This window comes from Ranitomeya variabilis, chromosome 2 (assembly GCF_051348905.1).
Source record: "Ranitomeya variabilis isolate aRanVar5 chromosome 2, aRanVar5.hap1, whole genome shotgun sequence".
In the NCBI taxonomy this organism is placed as follows: domain Eukaryota; kingdom Metazoa; phylum Chordata; class Amphibia; order Anura; family Dendrobatidae; genus Ranitomeya; species Ranitomeya variabilis.
The window spans coordinates 630,861,096-630,886,399 of record NC_135233.1 but is presented as its reverse complement, the minus strand read 5'-3'; the positions used below and the strand labels follow the sequence as shown (position 1 = coordinate 630,886,399).

The window sequence follows — 25,304 nt, the reverse complement described above, 5'->3', positions numbered from 1 at the left end:
TGCTGCAGTGAGGCTACCACCAAGTGGCAGCAGAATAGTCAAACAAGCTGAGTTTGAACAGTGCAAAGGGAAAAAAACAAGCACAGAGTCAGAGGAGAGCCAGAGGGTCAAAACCAGTCCAAGGCAGCAGTACCAGAAGCAAGAGGCAAAGTCAAATCAAATCCAAGACAGAGTCAAACACCGGGCACTCCAAAAACAAGGGGAAACACTAAGATGGGATGGGCAGGGGGGATGGAAAAGACACAGGCTGACAGAAGGCACAGCAGGACAAATCAAGGTATTACCAGAGTCAGATACTCACGCCGTGGGCAGAAAATATAACTGACATCGCGTGCAGGATGAAGCCGGAAGAAATAGCAGACCTGAACCCAAAATGAGGCCAGGCAAAGTTAACCCTTGCCATGATGAGACCGGGAAAGGGCAGACAGGGCTCAAAACCTGGACTGGATCATGACAATGACAACCCAAAACAACCAAATGACCCTGATTAAAAGTTCACATACCCTGGTCTGATAACATGCACAGAAGTTGACACAAATGGGTTTGAATGGCTACTAAAGGTAACATCCTCACCTGTGACCTGCTTGCTTGTAATTAGTGTGTGCATAAAAGCTGAGTGAATTTCTGGGATCCAGACAGACTCTTGCATTTTTCATCCAGCCACTGACATTTCTGGATTGTGAGTCATGGGGAAAGCAAAAGAATTGTCAACAGATCTACGAGAAAAGGTAGTTGAACTATAAAAAAAGGAAAGGGATATAAAAAGATATTCAATGAATTGATTATGCCAGTCAGCAGAGTTCAAACTGTGATTAACAAATGGAAAATCAGGGGCTCTGTAAAATCAAAACCACGGTCAGGAAGCCCAACAAAAATGTTGTCGACGACTGCCAGGAAAATTGTTCCGGATGCAAAGAAAAATGGCAAAATAACATCAGCTGAAATACAGGACTCTCTGAAAACTAGCAGTGTGGCTGTTTTAAGATGCACAATAAGGAGGCACTTGAAGAAAAATGGGCTGCATGGTCGAGTCGCCAGAAGAAAGCCAATACTGCACAAATGCCACAAAGTATCTCGCCTACAATATGTAAAACAGCACAGAGACAAGCCTCAAAACTAGGTAATTTGGAGTGATGAGACCAAAATTGAACTTTTTGGCCACAACTATAAACATTACATTTGGAGAGAAGTCAACAATGAAAGGAACATCATTCCTACTGTAAAGCATGGAGGTGGATCGCTGATGTTTTGGGAATATGTGAGCTACAAAGGCACAGGAAATGATCAAAGTTAAATGAAAGATGAATGCAGCACGTTATCAGCAAATACTGGAGGCAAGTTTGCACTCATCAGCCCGGAAGCTGCGCATGGGACGTACTTGGATGTTCCTACATGACAACGATCCAAAACACAAGGACAAGTTGACCTGTGATTGGCTACAGCAGAACAATGTAAAGGTTCTGGAGTGACCATCTCAGTCTCCTGACCCCAATATCATTGAGCCACTCTGGGGAGATCTCAAGTGCTCAGTTCATGCTAAACAGACCAGGAATTTATAGGAACTGGAGGCTTTTTGCCAAGAAGAGTGGGCAGCTTTACCATCTGAGATAATAAACTCATCCACAACTACCACAAAAGACTTCAAGCTGTCATTGATGTTAGAGGGGGCAATACAATACACTGTATTAAGAAATAGGGTATGTGAGCTTTTGATCAGGGTCATTTGGATGTTCTGGATTGTCATTATGATTTAAAAAGAAAAAACACAGTAGTTTGACAATAAATGGCTTCACCCAACCGCTAACCATGATTTGGGGTTATCATTCATATTCTCTGACAAAAAGGCCAAGAAAGCAAAAATTCTGCCTGGGTATGTAAACTTTTGAGCACAACTGTATAATACAGTGGCTTGAAAAATGAACATTTTCATGGTACACTGTTAGGATGCTGGTGGTTAGGAACACTTGGAATGACCTGATAGGTAAACCAGAAATATAGGACAAGCTCTGGGGACGTGGGAACTTTACTGACTGCAAACCTGATCCTATCACACACACTATAGGCAGCCGTGGAGCGTACCTAACTCTCCCTAGACGCCTCTTCACAGCCTGAGAGCTAGCTACCCCTAGAGAGAAACAAAAGCCTCACTTGCCTCAGAGAAATTTCCCCAAAGTAAAGTCAGCCCCCCACATATAATGACGCTGAGTTAAGAGGAAAATACAAACATAGGAATGAAAACAGGTTTTAGCAAAAGAGGCCCACAAGTACTAAATAGTATGAAGATAGCAAGGGAACTGTGCGGTCAGTATAAAATACTACAAAATATCCACGCAGAGAGTACAAAAGACCCTCACACTGACTCACGATGTGAGGGAGCAACTCTGCTCCCCAGAGCTTCCAGCAAGCAAGAAAATAGCATATAAGCAAGCTGGACTGAACTTATCATATACTGAGAAACATTTTCCAAAAGCAATGAGCAAAAATGAACTAGCATGAACTTAGCTTCTCAGGAGGAGACAGGTCACACGTGAAGTCCCAGAGAGAACTGAACCAATACTGAATACAATGACAGCTGGCAACAAGTAAAGATCTAGGTGGAGTTAAATAGGCAACCAGCACTGCAGAAAACGAGGCAGCTGGAGCCCAGCTAAAGACCAGCAGTATCACTCAAGGCCACCAGAGGGAGCCCACGAACAGAACTCAACAAAGTACCATTCACGACCACAGGAGGGGGCCCGAGAACGGAATTCACAACAGTACACTCACAAACTTACCGTATTTTCTGGACTATAAGATGCACTTTTTTCCTCCAAAAATGAAAAGGAAAATGTGGGGTGTGTCTAATAGTCCGGATGTATCGGCTCTGGCTGTGGTGGGAAAATGTTATCGGCTGCTGCTGCTTACTCCTGTGCCCGCTTCTAAAGAGAAATGAATATTAACTGCATTCCACGCCCATGGGCATGGAGGGCAATGAATATTAATTTCTCTTTAATAGCATCCTGGTAGGATTGGCCCCAACCCCATCCTGATATTCATGTCCCCATCAGAAAACATTAAAAAAAAAACAATTACACTTACCTTCCCAGTGCTCCCTCTCAGCATCTTGTCCCGATGCCAGCAGCTGCTTTATGTTTGTAAGTAGCACATTGCACGGCATCATGCGCTGCCGGAATAATTAGTGCTCTGTACACTGGGACAGTGGATCTGGAAGGAACAGATAATCACTGAAATGGATGGAAACACCGCTGAGATGGAAAGGGAACAGCATGGGAATAACCCCTGGATGCATCTCTGACTCCCATGTCGCTGTTGAGAGCAATGTTGTCTCACCATATTTTCCTGTCCTTTTTAGCAATAAATAAAAAATAAATATAAAAAAGGCTTGGTTTCACGAAATTTTTAATAACCAGCTAAAGCAAAGCAGAAAAATCCAGGCTGATAAGCTGGGAAGGACTATAGTTATTAGTCCCTTCCCAGCCTAAAAATACCAACCTTCAGTCGCCCCAGAACTGGCACCTCAAATTAGATGCCCCAATTCTGGCACCCTGTCTTAATTCTTTTCGATTGTCCTGGTGTAGGGGTAAGGGATGATGTCAGCAACTGTCACTGACACCAAGCCCTGGGGCTAGTAATAGAGAGGTGTTAGTCAGACACCCCCACTACCAATACTGTAACCTTTTATAACCTTCCTGACATCACAACTCATCACAGCGGTCAGCTCTTGCGCTAGACTCAGCGTGTGAAGAGGCTTCATAGGCTGGGTACGTCGGAACAGTGACCTACACGGGACCTTTACTTTCTAATAAATGGGTAAATTAAGGGAATTGTCAGGGTGCTTTTTTTAAATAAAGGACTTTTGTTTTTTGTTTTTTTTTAAATAACTTATCTGCCAGTTAAGCAGATGTAAATGCTTCATGAATATTCACTGCTTCTTCTGCCCATCTCTTGAGCAGGGGAAGCAGTTAATATTCATTTTGCAATCTGATTTCAAAGGTCAGTGGGTTGGTCATCAGGTACCCGGGTCTTAGATAGACCCAATGATGTGATATGGCCAAGCAATCACTGCAATGCGGGTGACCAAAATGGCTACTGCATTAGGCCGGTTTCACACGTCAGTGGCTCCGGTACGTGAGGTGACAGTTTCCTCACATACCGGAGCCACTGACACACGTAGACCTATAAAAATCAATGCATCTGTGCAGATGTCATTGATTTTTTGCGGACCGTGTCTCCGTGTGTCAAACACGGAGACATGTCAGTGTTCGTGGGAGCGCACGTATTACACGGACCCATTAAAGTCAATGGGTCCGTGTAAAACACGGAAAACAAACGGACGGTCTCCGTTTGCAGTCCGTGTGCCATGCAGGGGACAGCGCTACAGTAAGCGCTGTCCCCCCCACTGGTGCTGAAGCCGCGATTCATATGTTCCCTGCAGCAGCGTTTGCTGCAGAGAAAATATGGATAATAGTGTTTAAAATAAAGATCTATGTGTCCCCCGCCCTCCCACCACCTGTGGGCCCCCCCACCCCCTGTGGGCCCCCCCGCTGTTCAGAAAATACTCACCCGCTCCCACGTTGGCTGTCACTCCTTCCTCTCTGCCCCACGCCTTCTACTGTATGCGGTCACGTGGGGCCGCTCATTTACAATCATGAATAGTCGGCTCCGCCCCTATGGGAGGTGGAGCCGCCTATTCATGACTGTAAATGATTGGCCCCACGTGACCGCATACAGGAGAAGATGGGGCCAGACCAGGAAGCCGCGACAGCCAACGTGGGAGCGGGTGAGTATTTTCTGAACAGCGGGGGGGCGCCCAGGGGGTGGGAGGGCGGGGGACACATAGATCTTTATTTTAAACACTATTATTCATTTTTTCTCTGCAGCAAACGCTGCTGCAGGGAACATATGAATCGCGGCTTCAGCACGATGCAGGGTACCACACGCGTGGGTACCACACGCTCCGTGTGGTACCCACTCGCCATACGGCCTGCACACGTGTGCCGCTCGTATGGCCTACGTGAGTTCACAGGCACACGGACACGGATAACTCCAGTACCGATTTATTCCGGTACCGGAATTATCTGGACGTGTGGGACAGCCCTTACTGTGTATGGCAGGCAACCCACACATGTTGATTGGCTGTCTAACAGCTGCAAAACACGTGGGACAGGGACTCGATCATTGCACTGGAGAACCCCAATACTCAGCTGAGTAAATAGTGTCTGAACACTCTAATGCTCGATCGAGCAACGAGCAGTGCCGAGCATACTCGCTCGTCACCAATAACAGCACAAAGTAGCAAGTATTTGTAAAGTGTAAAAATACATTGTTTTCTAACTATTTAAAAAAAAAATCTGAAAATTGGGATGTGCATTAGTATTCAGCCCCTTTAGTATGAGACCACAAAATGCAATTCTGAGTCATCAATTTCCTCCAGTCGCATAATTAGTAAATTGCATCCACCTGTGTGTAACTTTTTCTCAGTATAGCTACAGCTGTTCGGCGAAAGTTTCAGAGATTTGATTGAGAACATTAGGGATCAAACAGGATCATGAAAACCAAAGTACACACAACACGGTTTAAGGTGAGGAGTTCCCGCCGCTGCACAGGAGGAATCTCAAACCACCTCCGCTGCGGTCTCTCATTCTCCTCCAGCCACAGTGGAGCCTGCTCAGCAGAGACGTCGGTCCCAGCACCTTGCTCAGACAGGTACTGCGCATTTGGTTACTGCTGCCCTTCCAGGTTCAGCTATTATAACCAGTACTGTTCAGCGGCGAGCAGGTGCTCCTGGGACTAAGTCCTGCTTTTCTCCTTCTGAGCATGCCCAAGGGAAGACCTCTCATTGGAGGTCGGGGGTCACATACTCAGGCCCTGTAGCAGCTACTATTGGTCCACTAGAATTTCCTGGAGAACTACAGCTATAAAAGGTTCGCATGACCGCATGGCCATGCACTAGTATAAACCTATTATCGTGTGTGTGTGGTTGTATGCCTGTTCTGGTGATTGCTCCTTAATCATTCCCATTCCTTGTGATGTTGAATGCTCACGAATGTTGGAGTTAACTAGCGCCTGACAGTGCTAATCTATACACAAGAGCACGATCTGTACTGAGTCAAACCAGCAGTGACTGCCAGTGCGGCGCTGTACGCACTCTGTGTGGCCATCTTCTATTACTCCTGACTACCGGTCAGTGTAGGGTGGGAACTCCCGCTTGTTCTCTGCATCTGAATCAGGGCGTCCTCAGGTGCGGGCTCAAAGGCCACCGAGGGTCAGAGCGGGATCAATCTCCAGCATAGTGGGGGTGAATTGCAGGGATCCCACTAGAATTCATTTGCTGCTCCCTCTGACTGCTAACAGGGCACAGCGTTTCCTTGACTCCCTGTTACTCTGTGAAGCAACAGAGTTTGCTTCTGTACATACCAGGTGACGTAACCCTTGTCTTTTCTGGCATAGAATGGCCATATAGTGCCTCCATTATCTAGCAGCAGTTTCCACTCCTGCACAGTGGACCCCAGGCTGTGAACGCACCTTTTACTAACGTTATATTTACTCGGTGCACTCCGCCAGCTTTAACACACGGGTGAGGAACAAAGTTGTGAAAAGTAAAACAGGGTTAGGTTATAAATAACCCTGCACATTACCTTGAAATCACCATCCCCACGGTCAAACATGGTTTTGGGATGCTGTTCAGAGTTGATGGGAATATGGATAGAGATAAGTACATGGTAATCCTGGAATGAAACCTTTTAGAGACTGCAAAAGACTTGAGACTGGGGCATAGGTTCACCTTCCAGCAGGACAATGACCCAGACATGCTGCCAGAGCTACTATAGAATGGTTAAGATTGAAGCATATTCATGTGTGTGAATGGCCCAGTCAAAGTCCTTATCAGGGTTGCCAGCTGTCCAAAAATTCCACAATATTACGTAAAAATAAGGCACTTTTTCCCCCTCTATAAAAAAAAATGAGAAGTGTCCTTGATTTATTTCAACTGAAGAAATTAATACCGATTTTTTATGACTATAATTATCATCATTTTACAGTTTATAGTGAATGAAACTGATGTCTTCATATTGTAGACATGTATCACATAATCATAATGATTATTATGGTATTCTAATAATATTGTCTATGATTTTTTGATACGCCTTCCAGAAAAAATAAAAAGTCAGATTTGCAGCCCTGGTCCTGACGTAAATACCATTGAGAATCTGTGGCAAGACTTGAAAATTGCTGTTCACAGGCGCTCTCCATCCAATCTCACTGAGCTAGAGCTAGTTTGCAAGGAAGAAAAGGGAAAACTGTCAGCCTCCAGATGTGTAAAAGGTGGTCAAAAGCATTCACTCAGGGGGGGTAATTACAAATGCTTCTCACAATTTTCAGTTTTATATGTTTAAAATATTTAGAAAGCCATGTATCATTTCCTTTACACTTGGCAAATACTTGCTACTTTGTGGGGGTATATCACATAAAATTCAAATAAAATATATTTAAGTTTGTGCGTTTAACATGAAAATGTGGAACATTTCACAGGATAGAATACTTTTTTAAGCCATGGTTTGTTATATAGTTTTATGTGTTGTTTTTTTTGTTTTTTTAATAGTTGTTCAGCATTTTACAAAAACAATTTTTTTTCAACCCCTGACACAATGACAGTATGATAGCGGATAGTTTAATGCAGATAAATGTTAAACTTGATTTTGTGTCTTAGGTACATTTCTATTGGCTTTGTCGGGACACTCATTCATTTGAATGGTTTGCTGATCTTCTTATCTCCCTGGAAGAACAAATGTCAGAGCAAGGCAAAACAGATTTTCTTAGTTATCATCTGTTTCTCACTGGCTGGGATGAAAACCAGGTTAAGTAGCATTTTCTGTGAAAAATTGAACTGTATAAATATTGATAAGACAAAATTAAAATTGACAACATAACACATTTTTAAAATAAGGTAAAATTAGAAGAAATAAATAATGAAGAAAAAAAATTTGGAGGGCCGTGCCTGTAAATTACAATCCAGATAAAATGGACACACTGACACAAAGGGTATAAGCTGCTAATTTTATTTAGAGAGGTCTCCCTTTGCATTAGCATGGAGAATGTACATCAAGTTTCATGAACCTGCCACCCATGTTAGAGCAGCTTGTACTGCAAAGCAAATCAAAGTGTGGCTAGCTTATAATAAGTAGAAGAAATTGCTATCGATCATTCTGAGGGCATGTGCTCACGTCAGGATTTCTTCAGGATTTTTTGCGTTTTTTTTGCGGATTTCCAAAATAAAAGCGCTATAATACCGCATAAAAAATGCATACATTATGCATCCTATCATTTAGAATGCATTCCGCATTTTTTGTGCAAATGTTGCGTTTTTTTCCGCAAAAAAACCACACAAAAAACGCGTAAAAAACGCGCAAAAAACACAAAAAAAACCGCATGCGGATTTCTGGCAGAAATGTCCGGATTTTGTCAGGAAAATATCTGCAAGAAATCCTGACGTGTGCACATACCCTGAATTTTGCACAAAATTCTGAATCTACACATTTGAAAGAGAATGTTTTTTTGCAAAAAAAGGGCATGGGTTATGCACCAAAATTTTTAACAAAAATGTTTTTCAACAAAAATTTGCATAAAATTAAACAGAAGGGTTTAAAGAGGTATCATTCAACATGAGTAAGTGGGAAAAATGTAGCACACAATATCTGCTCTGATTCTAACAGCATATAAATTGTAATTGTAATCCCATTGAGTTAACTTTGAATCTAAGATTTAGGTTCATGTTTATTCACAGGAATAATTGCCCTCCAGAACAGAACACTCTACTCTTGCTGTGAATAAAATGACTTAACCCCTTAACGACCGCCGATACGCCTTTTAATGGCGGCCGCTAAGGGTACTTAAACCACAGCGCCGTTAATTAACGGCGCTGTGAAAAAAAGTGAATAGCTCCCCCCAGAGTCGGATTTTCTCTGGGGTCTCGGTTGCCGGGGGTAGCCGAGACCCCAGAGAACATGATTCGGGGTTTTTTTACCGACCCCCGAGTTGCGATCGCCGGTAATTAACCGTTTACCGGCGGTCGCAACAAAAAAAAAACAACGCGATTTGCCATTTAATTTCTCTGTCCTCCGATGTGATCGCACATTGGAGGACAGAGAAATGTGGTCCCCGATAGCCCCCCAATACTCACCTACCTCCCCCGGTGTTCCTCGTGGCTCCCGATGGGCGCCGCCATCTTTTTCCGGGGAAATAATGGCGGGCGCATGCACAGTGCGCCCGCCGCCCGGCACCCGGATGTTCTTTGGGGTCTCGGCTGCCGGGGGTAGCCGAGACCCCAAAGAACATGATCGGGGTCGGTTTTTACCGACCCTTGTTTTGCGATCGCCGGTAATTAACTGTTTACCGGCGACCGCAAAAAAAAAAAAAAAAAGCGATGTCATTCTCTGTCCTCTGATGTGATCGCACATCAGAGGACAGAGAAATAGGGGGATTCGGGGACCCTGTTATACTTACCGGTGTCCCTGGGTCCTCCTGCTTCTTCTGCTGGCTGCCGGCTTCTTGCTTCGGTAAGAAAATGGCGGGCGTATGCGCAGTGCGCCCGCCATGATCTGCCGGCCGGCAAAAGAAAATTCTTCCTCTTTTTTTATTTTGGTCACTGTGAGATCCTATCACAGTGATCAAAATAAAAAAAATAGTAAATACCCCCCCCCCTTTATTACCCCCTTAGTAAGAAAAAAATAATAAAATAAAAAAAATGTATGAATTTCTATTTTCCAAATAGGGTTAGGGGTAGGGTTAGGGGTAGGGTTAGGGTTAGGGGTAGGGTTAGGGGTAGGGTTAGGGGTAGGGTTAGGGTTAGGGGTAGGGTTAGGGTTAGGGTTAGGGGTAGGGTTAGGATATGTGCACACATAGAATGGTTCTCTGCGGATTTTTCCGCAGCGGATTTGATAAATCCGCAGGACCAAAACGCTGCGTTTTTCCTGCGGATTTATCGCGGATGCACTGCGGTTTTTGTGCGGATTCCACTGCGGTTTTACACCTGCGGTTTTCTATTATGGAGCAGGTGTAAAACCGCTGCGGAATCAGCAGAAAGAATTGACATGCTGCGGAATGTAAACCGCTGCGTTTCCGTGTGTTTTTTTCCGCAGCATGGGCACAGCGTTTTATGTTTCCCATAGGTTTACATTGTACTGTAAACTCATGGGAAACTGCTGCGGACCCACAGCTGCGGAAACGCTGCGGATCCGCAGCAAAATCCGCAACATGTGCACATAGCCTTAGGGTTAGGGTTAGGGCTTGGGTTAGGGTTAGAGCTAGGATTAGGGTTAGAGCTAGGGTTAGGGCTAGGGTTGGGGCTAAAGTTAGGGTTAGGGTTGGGGCTAGGTTTAGGGCTAAAGTTAGGGTTTGGGCTAAAGTTAGGGTTAGGGCTAGGGTTGGGGCTAAAGTTAGGGTTAGAGTTGGGATTAGGATTTGGATTAGGGTTGGCATTAGGGTTACCTTTGGAATTAGGGTTAGGTTTGGGATTAGGGTTAAGGCTAGGGTTGGGATTAAGGATAGGGGTGTATTGGGATTAGGGTTAGGTTTTGAGGTTAGGGTTGAGATTAGGATTAGGGGGGTGTTGGGTTTAGGGTTTTGATTAGGGTTATGGTTAGCTTTGGGATTAGGGTTAGGGGTGTTTTGGGGGTTAGGGTTGTGATTAGGATTATGGATCGGGTTGGGATTAGGGTTAGGGGTGTGTTGGGGTTAGGGTTGGAGTTAGAATTGGGGGGTTTCCACTGTTTAGGTACATCAGGGGGTCTCTAAACGCCACAGCCAATTTTGTGCTCAAAAAGTAAAATGGTGCTCCCTACCTTCTGAGCTCTGCCGTGCGCCCAAACAGTGGTTTACCCCCACATATGGGGCATCAGCGTACTTGGGATAAATTGGACAACAACTTTTGGGGTCCAATTTCTCCTGATACCCTTGTGAAAATAAAAACTTGGGGGCTAAAAAATCTTTTTTTGTGGAAAAAAAAAATATTTTTTATTTTCACGACTCTGCATTATAAACTTCTGTGAAGCACTTGGGCATTCAAAGTTCTCACCACACATCTAGATAAGTTCCTTGGGGGGTCTAGTTTCCAAAATGGGGTCACTTCTGGGGGGTCTCTACTGTTTAGGTATATCTGGGGCTCTGCAAATGCAACATAACGCCCGCAGACCATTCTATCAAAGTCTGCATTCCAAAACGGCACTCCTTCCCTTCCGAGCTCAGCCATGCACCTAAACAGTGGTCCCCCCCACACATGGGGTATCAGTGTACTCAGGACAAATTGGACAACAACTTTTGGGGTCCAATTTCTCTTGTTACCTTTGTGAAAATAAAAATTGGGGGGCTAAAAAAATCTTTTTTGTGAAAAAAATATTTTTTTTTGTTTTCACGACTCTGCATTATAAACTTCTGTGAAGCACTTGGGCATTCAAAGTTCTCACAACACATCTAGATAAGTTCCTTGGGGGTCTAGTTTCCAAAATGAGGTCACTTGTGGGGGGTTTCTACTGTTTAGGTACATCGGGGGCTCTGCAAACGCAACATAATGCCTGCAGACCATTCTATCAAAGTCTGCATTCCAAAACGGCGCTCCTTCCCTTCCAAGCTCTGCCATGCGCCCAAGCAGTGGTTTATCCCCCACATATGGGGTATCAGCCTACTCAGCATAAATTGCACAATAAATTTTGGGGTCCAATTTCTCCTGTTACCCTTGTGAAAGTAGAAATTTGGGGGTGAAAAAATCATTTTTGTGGAAAAAATATGATTTTTTTTATTTTCATGGCTCTACATTATAAACTTCTGTGAAGCAGTTGGGGGTTCCTAGTGCTCACCACACATCTAGATAAGCTCTTTGGGGGGTCTAGTTTCCAAAATGGAGTCACTTGTGGGGGGTTTCTACTGTTTAGGTACATCAGGATCTCTGCAAATGCAACATGACACCTGCAGACCATCCCATCAAAGCCTGCATTCCAAGCGGCGCTCCTTCCCTTCCGAGCCCTGATGGGTGCCCAAACAGTGCCCTCCCCCCACATATGGGGTATCAGTGTACTCAGGACAAACTGGTCAACAGATTTTGTGGTCCAATGTCTCCTGTTACCCTTGATAAAATAAAAAATTGCAGGCTAAAAAATCATTTTTGAGTGAAAAAAAAGGATTTTTTATTTTCACGGCTCTACGTTATAAACTTCCGTGAAGCACCTGGGGGTTTAAAGTGCTCACCACACATCTAGATAAGTTCCTTAAGGGGTCTAGTTTCCAAAATGGTGTCATTTGTGGGGGGTTTCCACTGTTTAGGCACATCAGGGGCTCTCCAAACGCGACATGGCATCCGATCTCAATTCCAGCCAATTCTACATTGAAAAAATAATTTGGCGCTCCTTCTCTTCCAAGCTCTGCAGTGAGCCCAAACAGTGGTTTACCCCCACATATGGGGTATCAACGTACTCAGGAGAAATTGCACAACAACTTTTGTGGTCTAATTTCTCCTGTTACCCTTGGGAAAATAAAAATTTTGGGGCAAAAAGATCATTTTTGTAGAAAAAATGTGATTTTTTATTTTCACGGCTCTACGTTATAAACTTCCGTGAAGCACCTGGGGGATCAAAGTGCTCACCACACATCTAGTTATGTTCCTTATGGGGTCTAGTTTCCAAAATGGTGTCACTTGTGGGGGGTTTCCACTGTTTAGGCACATCAGGGGCTCTCCAAACGCGACATGGCGTCCGTTCTCAATTCCAGCCAATTCTACATTGAAAAAGTAAAACGGCACTCCTTCTCTTCCAAGCTCTGCGGTGCGCCCAAACAGTGGTTTACCCCCAAATATGGGGTATCGACGTACTCAGGAGAAATTGCACAACAACTTTTGTGGTCTAATTTCTCCTGTTACCCTTGTGAAAATAAGAATTTGTGGGCGAAAATATCATTTTTGTGTAAACAAATGCGATTTTTTATTTTTACGGCTCTACGTTATAAACTTCTGTGAAGCACTTGGGGGCTAAAAGTGCTCACCACACATCTAGTTAAGTTCCTTAAGGGGTCTAGTTTCCAAAATGGTGTCACTTGTGGAGCGTTTCCACTGTTTAGGCACATCAGGGGCTCTCCAAACGTGACATGGCATCCGATCTCAATTCCAGCCAATTCTGCATTGAAAAAGTCAAACGGCGATCCTTCTCTTCCAAGCTCTGCGGTGCGCCCAAACAGTGGTTTACCCCCACATATGGGGTATCAGCGTATTCAGGAGAAATTTCACAACAAAATGTATGGTTAAATTTCTGTTTTTACACTTGTGAAAATAAAAAAATATGGTTCTGAATTAAAGTGTTTGCAAAAAAAGTTAAATGTTCATTTTTTCCTTCCACATTGTTTGAGTTCCTGTGAAGCACGTAAAGGGTTAATAAACTTCTTGAATGTGGTTTTAAGTACCTTGAGGGGTGCAGTTTTTAGAATGGTGTCACACTTGGTTATTTTCTATCATATAGACCCCTCAAAATGACTTCAAATGTGATGTGGTCCCTAAAATTTTAACCCTTATAACTTCCTAACAAAAAAAAATTTTGTTTCCAAAATTGTGCTGATGTAAAGTAGACATGTCGGAAATATTATTTATTAACTATTTTGTGTGACATATCTCTCTGATTTAAGGGCATAAAAATTCAAAATTTGAAAATTGCAAAATTTTAAAAATTTTCACCATATTTCCATTTTTTTCATAAATAATCGCAAGTAATATCGAAGAAATGTTATAACCTCATAAAGTGACAGTGGTCAGAATTGTAAAAATTGGCTCGGTCATTAAGTACCAAATTGGCTCTGTCACTAAGGGGTTAAAGAGAACCTGACAGTTGATTCATGCTGCCCCATCCACAGGCAGCATGATTCAGACAATGGACATTTGATCTCAGCCAGGTATGTTTTTTGCTTGGAAATGAGAAATAGAGAAAAACTTACTGTGAAATCCACTGGTGACAGAACAGCTCTAGCTGGGCTGGCAGGATCTGTATGGTTTCTTTCAACCTGTTGCTCTTGATTGACAGGCCTTTCCCTACTTGCTCATATAGTAATAAACTTGTTACTCAAGGGCTGCGGGCAGGGAGAAGCTCCTTTTTTAGGTTGTCGCAGAAATGTGTCTTGATTTCATTCTGGATGTTCCTTGTTGAATAGCAAAGACCCTTTTCCATGTAATAACACAAACTTTTTTTTAGTCTTAGATGCTGCCACCCAATACATATGAAATAGAAAAGTTAATTTTTCTAGAAATAATTTATGTGGTGGAGCTTAGTGGGAACTCTAGGTTTTGAGGAACGTTTTTTTTTTGCAGCTGCATCAACTAAATGTAGACTTTTTTTTAGAGCCTTTTTCACATCTGTATTTATTGGGATCTACCCAGCCAAACAAACTGCAGAGTATGTCATAGGGCAGAGAGGTAATCAGGTGTTTTAAGACAAAGTCCCTGATCCTCAGCCAATATTCCCTTATTACCTTACACAACAACAAGCAGTGTGTACTGACTACTTGGGTGGTGGTGGGGGAGCGCCACATTTGAACCATGCACCAGATACCCATTTTATTGCCTCTGGATGTGGAAATATATGATCTGTGTAAAATACGCATGGTCATTTTGATGTATCTGTCTGATGGAAGTGTTTTTACGGAATAAGTTAGCATGGTTAATAAGTCAGAGATCTCAATGTCAGGTACTGAGAGCTTCCAACAAGAAAGTCCTGCTGAGGTTGAGTTGTACTCAATGGGAATATAGAGTTATCTATACACAGCAGATACACAGCCGCTTGTGGTAGCTGAGAAGCTCACAGTCCTGTGGAATGCTTGGTCCCATTTGTAAAGTGAGAGTGTATGGAGGCAATTACCCACATAACTTGTTGCTTGCAAGTAAGCCAAAAAATAGGTTATGAATTTCCAGGTGACTTTTCCTGAGAGTCTGAAGTGAGTATTCTTGAGGTTAAGTTAACAAAATTACCAATTGAATTAAGGCCTTGTTTATACCAAATGTCAAAGACTATATAGGGATAACCATCTTGGATGTCAGAGATTCCAAGAAAGGTTTTGTGTAAAGATAGAAGAGGGTCTATTTTTTAAAGTGTCTTTCTTTTGTTCCAGGCCTGCCATTATGTAAACATAACAGGGTTTTCCCTTACTGTTGATGGCAGGTCTCCATAAGGAGAGTGTAAAAGGTTGGGTAAGGATAGACAGATAAAGAAGGTCTGGTCTAAGTGAGGATCAGTATAGTATGAAGTATTGGGAATCCAGTCACTAGTTATACGAAGAAAAAAGCTAAATTTAACGTATTTCTAGAAAGTTTAGTCCACTGTATAGTCTAGTTTTGTCATGCGGGTACTGGGTAGACTACAGCTGATTACCCGGGCCCCTGCAATATCCCTCAGACTAGGGAAAACCCTGTCTGTCCCTCTCCCAGAGTTTACACTGATGGTGTGCTTGTCTGGGCCGCCAGGCCTGACCCTGACTCCTGTTTCAGCCCTATGCTGAAACCTCCACCCGCAACCCAGTGATTAGACCACACACCAACCCCTACAGAAAGCACGGACAGGGAAAACTAAAAATGCACCACGCCACAGACACACAGGAAAACACTAAAATGTGCACAGGGCAAACAAATACAAATATAGGAAGGAGAAATATGACAAAGGATAATACACCACCAGATACGATATTTCTTCTCCTAGACCACCACTCCAGACCGAGATCACCAGGCACAAGACACAAGCTATAATCGGCGACGCCCAAAGTCCAAAATGACTATTTAAAGGCCACGGGTGTGACCCAGCCTCCAACCCAATTACCAGCTAGATTAACCCCGAACAACCTGGATAAAGTCTAGCCGGCGCCACAGAACGTATAGTGGACGAATGTGGAATTACCGCTGTCTGTCGGACGCCCTAGTGTGAATAGCGTCCGACATGACAAGTTTGCTGCAGGATCTTAAAGGAAATTTTAGATTTTTTGTTACCCCATATGAAGGATTGGTAAAGAAAACTAATTCTTTGCTCATATCTGGGGCGGAGAAAGACCAGTAGAATCTGCAAAAGATAAAGTAAAATGGGAATGTCTATCAGAGAGATTTTCTCTACCTATAAAAGTGAGGTGAAATATCTGCTATGTAGACAGATTTGATTTCAGCTTTGTTATGTATATTTGGATATTGGAAGAGAAAATCCCTGCAAACATCATAGTAATCTCTACATCTAGATAGCATAAAGAAGAAATATTCCATTTAATTGGTATTGGGTGTGTCCAAGTGTGAATGGCCGGACCTTTCAAAATTAGTGCCTCACATATATATCCATGTTAAACTCAATAAAGATTAAATTTGTTTTAGATTCACTAGGACAGCAGGAAGTGTTTTTCTCATTAAGAGTAAATTATCAGCAAAAGCCACCACTATAACCACCCGTTGACCTATTGTGACCTCAGTGTATAGAGGAGATTTTTCAATATGGTAAAGTAGAGGGTCTATATAAAGGTCTGTGTTGTAAGTCCTTAGATCCTTGGTATAAATCCTCAGCCCAGGGCAACAGACCTCTCCCGTCTGAACTGAGGAAGTTGCAGCTTCTTCTCACCTCGTGGCTGCTAGCCCAGCCATTTTACTGCTGGCCAGCCCACAAAACTAACTGTTGCCTGTTCCTAACTCTATAACACTGACACATAAGCATAGACTTTAACATGTACAAACTGTCAACAGTAGTTAAAGGGAAACTCACCACATTACACTATACATTATAAGGGCATTATATGGCAGTACATAGTATAACATATTATAGGAAGTGCACGGAGGGTCATATGGAGGAAGGAGAACATAAATGAGGGGACCTGCCACCCCCTTACAGGTGTGCCTGATTTATCATTTTGCAGAACTGTGTTAAGGTCTCCTGCCATCACTAGAGTATATATACTATTGGAAGGCCAGTAGGGAAGCATAAAAGGATTAGGTGTTGGAGGGGCATATAAATTCAAAAGAGTATATGGTATGTTTGCCATTGTTACATTAATGAGAAGAAATATACCCCCTGGATTATTTTAAGTGTCTGTGATAGAATATGGCAAGGTTTTTTTTAATAAGAATAGTGACTTCTCTAATTTTAGATGTATGAGAAGCTTCCAAACAACAGCTGATCCAGATAGCTTTGGGGATGGGTGATCAGTCTTTCGTTAGTGGGTCTCCTGGAGGAAGACCGTATTGGCATTTCATCTTTAATGCGAGTCAGAACTGTTTTTTTTTACCAGGAGTATTCAACACTTCCACATTCCATGAAAGTAGATGAATTTAGATGGCAATGGTGTAAGTATTAGCAGCACCTTTTAGGCAGGCAGGGCTTATTGATTATCCAGCAAAAGCAGTAATGGAGGCTAGATGAATTGGTGTGGTGATGACTTGGACCTGTCCCACCAAGCACAGAAGCCGTCTCATAGATGGAGCATTTCAGGACTAGTGATGAGCGAATATACTTGTTACTCGAGATTTCTCGAGCTTCCTCGGGGGTCCTCCGAGTATTTTTTAGTGCTCGGAGTTTTAGTTTTTAGCGCCGCAGCTGAATGATTTGCATGTTAGCCAGCATAAGTACATGTGGGGGTTGCCTGGTTGCTAGGGAAAATACTCGGAGGACCCCCCGAGCATGCTTGAGAAATCTCGAGTAATGAGTATATTCGCTCATCACTATTTATGAGTAAGGATTCAAGGACTATGGAGGGATTGAATAGGGTAAATAAGGATGAAAAAAGGAGCAAAGTTATAAGTTTGAACTCTGAAGTATGTATTTCTCTGAATTGCCACACCATTTCAGAATCAAACATATCTGGCTGAGATCGTACAGCCAATTTCTCTAAGGTTAATTTTACCATGCAGAAAGATTAAATGAGGGTACATTTCCATTTCCATTCACCATATTTCACACATATGACAATGTAGAGAGAGCTGGATGTCGACAGACACATGGGAGGATCCAGGATAATAAGGCAGATGGCTCTTGCTCTCTGCAGAGGCAAGTTCACTGTGACCTCGCAGTCTTAGACCCACACCTGATTAGATGGTCTGAATCTGTTTGTGCACTTTTTGCTCACCTATCCAGTGTTCTCTACCATGAAATCACCAGGAGGTATAGTGCAAAAATGACCCCCACAAACCAGAATATCTGCTTCTCCATGGGGGCAGAACAACAGCTTTTAGGCTATGTGCCCACGTTCAGGAATGTGTGCAGAATTTTCCTGAGCAAATCCAGAGTACTTTCGCAGGAAATACGCACGCATATTTTTCGCTTTTTTTAGCGTTTTTTCTCGCATTTTTTGCCCGTTTTTTGCGGATTTTTTTGCGTTTTTTTCTGGAGCTTCCCAATTCAATAATATAGCGGCAAATCCGCTAAAAATCTGCAAAATTAATATTTTAACTGAATATTCTTGGTAAATAAGGCTCACATGATCAATAACTCAGGCAGACGATTGGCTGAAGGGCAGCATAAGAGACTGGCTTTCCCTCTTCCCCGACACGCCCCCTGAAGAAGTTTGTGACGAAACGCGCATCGGGGTAGAGGGACTGGTGGACTCGTCTCACACTTTGTAAGTATAATGCCTAATTTACTGTCCCTGTTTAAGCAACACAGGATGGGGTGCTTTGGATGGTAGGCTATGATTATTTAAGCCCAAAAAGCATTCATGTTGCGGGAATGGGAGCTTTTCTGAAGCAGATTTAGGTAGCTGCTAACCTGGCTTGATTCTTATGTGGTGTGGATTTCGATACCACTTGTATGCTTAAGTGGTTGTGCACATCCTAATGCTCTGCTTCTGATAACGTTATCTGGTTATAAAATACATTTTGTGTATGAGATTAGTACCAAAGCAGTCCCTTACATTTGAGGTATAAGGTTGTTTATTTACTATTGTTAAATGTGTATCTTTTAAATTTTATTTAAAATAAAAAATGATTTTATTAGAGAAAGAAAGTTATTTGTGCTATTTCTGTTTCACGGCTATGGGCTAGCGTTATGTGATATGGACGGATTTATAGTATTGGGCAAGCACACAGTAATATTGGATCATTGGGTTGATGAAAAATTAATGAACATGCTGCGTTTTTCTCCGAGATGCGTTTTTATCGCGGAAAAAAATGCAACATGTGCACAAAAATTGCGGAATGCATTAAAAATGATAGGATGCTTTATGTAAGCATTTTTAAGTGTTTTTGCATTGGAAAACCGCTGAAAAAACGCGAAAAAAATGCGAAAAATCTGGAATGTGTGCACATAGCCTTATACTCTGACTTGTCGAAGGTGGCGCAGTTGACCTTCTCGATGAACCCGGTCACACTGCATTGACCAAGAGTCTTCGCCTGAAACTGGTTACAGCTGTAGCACTCCCGGGATATTGTGTACTCCTCTATACACCGGAAACAACAGCACCAAATGGTGGATGCTTAGCAGAAAGACACCTCTCAGGACACATCCTTCCATCTCCATCTGGACTCTAAAGTCTGTTTTTCTCTGAATCATCACACCATTTCAGAATCAAATATATCTGGCTGAAATCATACAGCCAATGCCTCTATGGTTAATTTTACCATGGTTGATCAAGAAAAATGTCAATTTGAAGAGCTTTAAAAACAGAAACAGTAAATATCAATGGTTAATGTTAATGTTTATGTACAGAATACAACATGATAATATTTTAGAAATTTTAATATGTATTAAATGTTTAGTGAGTTTTAGTACAAAACATCCAATTGGATACTGCTTGGACATAATGAAACCCTGGTATTGTGGGGAAAGGGGTGCATAAGCCTTTGTGGTTTAATCTTATTTATTTATTTATTTACTTATTTTTATTAACAAATGCTTTTTTGTTCTAGGCTTCACACATAGCTTTACATTGTGATAATGACCTGGATGTTATAACAGGACTAAGGCATAAAACAAATTTTGGAAGACCAAACTGGAATAAGGAATTCAGATATTTAGCAGACTCACATACAGGGTAACAAAACGAGTCAATTTATAGCAGAGTATGTGTATAATAAAGTCTTGTTCAGATAGCCATGTTGGAAATCAGTCTAGTCAAGTGTGCAAATTGCAGCCTTGACTGGCTGTGTGTGCAGCTTTGGCGGCTCATTTGCATTGCGGACAGGTGCTGGAACAGTCTTTACATTGCAAGCATTATTCTGGTCTGTGAATCAGAGCAAAGTAGCGCATGCTGCAAATATCTTCCACACAGATCATTGGTCTGCATGGAAAACCAGCCATGTAGACTGGCACACTAGCTATAATATGGTTGTGTGCTCTCTATGTGCAGTCCCCGATGCAAATGGAGAGCACTTGGACCAATTATACCCTCAATTAAACAAGCCCTAACAAGACGTCAAAGCTGAATAAAATGAAATGCAATGCAAATGTCCAGAAATTCCACTTCGGACATCTACAAGTATAAAAGAGCAATCGATTACATCCATGCAGGTGAAAAACAACTAGCTAGAGTTTCCAATATGTGCTATTAAACAGAGTTCCATCATTGGGAAATCAAACTTATCTTACTACATCCCATTTAATTAACCCATTGACCAAAAAGCCACAAATGAAAACACACTGGTGAATATTTATTACAGATGAGTATATCTTTTAAAATTCAAATGTGCTTGCTTAGTCAAACTTTTAACAATAATTTGATTTGCAGCGAATTAATACGCTGGGAATCGCTAAGTAATGCAAAGCCTCTACCCTAAAAACATGGATCCTTTATAACACTGCTAGGTCTCCTAGGACTGTATTGAAACCTTTTCACTGCAACCACAGCCTTAGTAATTTTAGACTGAAATAAAAAACATGGCTATGTGTGGCTTAATATCTGTAATGTGTATTCAGTATTTTCAAGCTTTTTCTCCCTATCTTTATTGCTGAGCTGTGAGCTGTGACATCCTCTCACTACCCAAAGTCATTACAAAATTACACAATGGCTGATGCATTCCCTGCATCCGCTTTAATATTGGCTATCACAGTCCCTCCTGATTGGCTGTGCTATATCTGTGGCTCTGTGATACTTCTCTGGCTCATACAATCTTCTGCTTTGTGTGAAATAGCATTTTTTGGTGATTCATAACAATAAAATAGAAAACTATTTGCATTTTACAGGTCCAGTGGATTTCCTAAAATTTAGCACAAATTTGATTCTTATAGCATATATCATCTGTTATACATTTTAATAAATAGAAAGTGCACACTTAGACTAGATAGTCTTCAAATGCACTAAAGTTATCAAACTGGGTCATGCTGTTTGATAAGTCAGATGTATTTTAATACCATATAGTCTAAATTTACACCACCCATTAGCCTAACTTTGTTTCAGAAATTTACTTTAGGATAAAATTGACATTTTAACATTGTTGATCCGGAAGCCAAAGAAACCCATTGGCACCCTGTGATCATGCTGTGAGAAAGTGTTGCCTGAAATTGTGGTCACTTTCAGGAAACTTGGCAGTTTCTAAACTTTACTGCAACTGATCACTTGCTATCTTACTAGGAAACTGCAAAATCTAGCCTATGGCCACAGTGATTACCCACTAGAACAGGTAATTGTCTGCAGTAGTCATGTGGTAGTGCAGTAAAAGAACACTACATTCAAAGCAGTTAAAAAAAAATCATGGTTGGATAATCCCTTTAATTGTGTGTTTATTAAATTATTAAATTGTTTGCATAGTTTTTTTCTCTCAAGTGATGAGCTTTTTATTCATTTTCCTTATCTATTCTACATGATTCTGCAGAGATGTTATTTGCGTTTGTTCACAGATTGCTTTGCAGTAGATACTTATTTTGTTGCTACAATGAATCATAGCTAAACATTTTTGATTTTGGAGTTGTTGATTTGCTAAATTCAAATGTTCCTATTAAAGAAAAAAATGTGGGTGAAATAATTTGGTTCTTAATGAAAAATATCAGGTGGTTGGTTAAAGGGGTTCTCTGGGTGTAGAAAAAAATATATTTTACTGAAGGAAAGGTCAATACAAATAAATTCAAATATACTGTACATTTTTTTAACATATGACAATCATTTTGTCTAGGGAGGAAATCCTTGCAGAACTAATATGGCTAAGACTTTTTCACACTAAAAGAAGCCTGTCCTAGAATGTTAGGACAGGTGTTTGCACAATAAAAAATTCCTTTGCTGTGACATGAAGGTACTTATACCATGTACTATCATTTAGCAAGACAGGTTGGACAGCAGTGCGAGCAGCCTCTTCTTACCTAAGAACCCTTGGCAGCTCCAGTATTAGTTCAGAAAGACAGGTTAAACAACAGTGTAAATAGACTATTTTACCTCAGAACCCCTGATATCTCCAATGTTAGATCCGGAAGGCAGGGCAAACTGCAGTGTGATCAGCCTTTTCTTACCTCTTCATCACCCTAGGTATCTCCAGCATTACATCAGTCAGATAGGAAGAAAAGCAGTGTGAGCAGCCTCTTTTTACCTGAGAACCCAAGAGAGAAAGTGGAGTAAAAAGTCCAAAGATTTTTTTAAAGGGTATAATTTTATTACAACAATCCATATTGTGTATAATTACATAGTGAACAATATTACATTATAAATAGCCATAGAGATTCAACAGCAAGGAACAGGTGGAGAAAGGAACAGTGGATGCGCCAGATATCACCACATATCTCAAAAAATAAAGTGCAACATGCCATTTTATTAATAGGGGAAGAGAAATAGTCAGGAAGGAGAGGTAACAATAAAAGTGCAGATATACACTCACCGGCCACTTTATTAGGTACACCATGCTAGTAATGGGTTGGACCCCTTTTGCCTTCAGAACTGCCTCAATTCTTCGTGGCATAGATTCAACAAGGTGCTGGAAGCATTCCTCAGAGATTTTGGTCCATATTGACATGATGGCATCACACAGTTGCCGCAGATTTGTCGGCTGCACATCCCAAAGATGCTCCATACAAGGCAGGATGGATCCATGCTTTCATGTTGTTTACGCCAAATTCTGACCCTACCATCCGAATGTCGCAGCAGAAATCGAGACTCATCAGACCAAGCAACGTTTTTCCAATCTTCTACTGTCCAATTTCGATGAGCTTGTACAAATTGTAGCCTCAGTTTCCTGTTCTTAGCTGAAAGGAGTGGTACCCGGTGTGGTCTTCTGCTGCTGTAGCCCATCTGCCTCAAAGTTCGACGCACTGTGCGTTCAGAGATGCTCTTAGGCCTACCTTGGTTGTAACGGGTGGCGATTTGAGTCACTGTTGCCTTTCTATCAGCTCGAACCAGTCTGCCCATTCTCCTCTGACCTCTGGCATCAACAAGGCATTTCCGCCCACAGAACTGCCGCTCACTGGATTTTTTTTCTTTTTCGGACCATTCTCTGTAAACCCTAGAGATGGTTGTGCGTGAAAATCCCAGTAGATCAGCAGTTTCTGAAATACTCAGACCAGCCCTTCTGGCACCAACAACCATGCCACATTCAAAGGCACTCAAATCACCTTTCTTCCCCATACTGATGCTCGGTTTGAACTGCAGGAGATTGTCTTGACCATGTCTACATGACTAAATGCACTGAGTTGCCGCCATGTGATTGGCTGATTAGAAATTAAGTGTTAACAAGAAGTTGGACAGGTGTACCTAATAAAGTGGCCAGTGAGTGTATAATCGTGTGGGGATCAGTGCCCAGCTATACCATAACCTTCCATATCAAAGAGCTCTTACCCATAATGTGGTGACCACTGGCACTCCACTGTGCAGCCCCAATGCGCGTTTTGTTGTTTGTGAGAAAATATTCAGAAAAGTTCCCATGCTACAGTTCAAATGAGTTTATGCCACCAGGGGTGCAGCTTCGGTGACTGCACCGCGAGTCACCGAAGCTTCCCTGCATTCCATTCATTCCCCAGTCTTTTACAACTGGGAGCGGCTGCATTAGCAGGCTCCTGGTTGTAAATGTATTTCACCCCTTTAGATGGATTTACAGTGTGGGACATGACTGTATGGCGGACGAGTATGGGATATTGTTGCTTCTTTATTTTCCTTTTTTTACAAGAGAACGAGGGTTTTCAGTTGGATTGAGCGTACAATAAAGATAATAAAACCCTATGTGTTTACTTATTTCATTAATATACTTTATTCTTAATGTGTGTGTATTTTTAACCCTTTACTAACATTGGATTAATAATGGATAGGTGTCTTATTAACATCTCTCCATTATTAACAAGGCTTAATGTCACCTTACAATAGCAAGGTGACATTAACCCCTTATTACCCCATATCCCACCACTACAGGGGAGTGGGAAGAGAGTAGCTTAGTGCCAAAATATGCGCATCTTACAGATATGCCTTTTCTGGAGTGGTTGGGGGCAGATGTTTTTAGCTGGGGGCAAAAACCATGTTCCCTCTCTAGGCTATTAACATCTGCCCTCAGTCACTGGCTTTCCCACTCAGGCGGAGAAAATTGCGCGGGAGCCCATGCCAGTGTTTTCCGTGATTTAACCCTATATTTTAACACCTAGAGCTCCAAAATTTTGCACACATAAACTACTTACATTATTAGTGAAAAATATGTAAACATATAACGGATATGAAATGGTTTACTTTATGTAAACCCTGTCTTATATACTTAGCAAAAAAGTGTGAAACAAATGAAATTATGTCTTATATTCTAGGTTCTTCAAAGGAGCCGCCTTTTGCTTTGATGACGGCTTTGCACACTCTTGGCATTCTCTTGATGAGCTTCAAGCGGTAGTCCCCAGGAATGGTTTTCAATTCACAGGTGTGCCCTGTCAGGTTTAATAAGTGGGATTTCTTGCCTTATAAATGGGGTTGGGACCATCAGTTGTGTTGTGCAGAAGTCTTGTGGATACACAGCTGATAGTCCTACTGAATAGACTGTTAGAATTTCTATTATGGCAAGAAAAAAGAAGCTAAGTAAAGAAAAACGAGTGGCCATCATTTCTTTAAGAAATGAAGGTCAGTCAGTCTGAGAAATTGGGAAAACTTTGAAAGTGTCCCCAAGTGCAGTGGCAAAAACCATCAAGCACTACAAAGAAACTGGCTCACATGAGGGCCGCCACAGGAAAGGAAGACCAAGAGTCACCTCTGCTTCTGAGGATAAGTTTATCTGAGTCACCAGCCTCAGAAATCGCAGGTTAACAGCAGCTCAGATTAGAGACCAGGTCAATGCCACACAGAGTTCTAGCAGAAGACCCATCTCTACAACAACTGTTAAGAGGAGACTTTGTGCAGCAGGCCTTCATGGTAAAATAGCTGCTAGGAAACCACTGCAAAGGACA

The 25,304-nt window shown here is 42.0% G+C and overlaps 1 protein-coding gene across 1 annotated transcript in view; it reads left to right on the top strand.

Annotated features, from left to right (window-relative positions):
- NOX3 (NADPH oxidase 3) overlaps positions 1-25,304 on the top strand; it is a 372,062-nt gene that overhangs the window by 340,486 nt on the left and 6,272 nt on the right. Inside the window, exons 11-12 of the mRNA XM_077281663.1 lie at positions 7,709-7,855; positions 19,886-20,010. Of these exons, the coding sequence (XP_077137778.1) occupies positions 7,709-7,855; positions 19,886-20,010 (272 nt within the window). The remainder of the gene's footprint in view (positions 1-7,708; positions 7,856-19,885; positions 20,011-25,304) is intronic.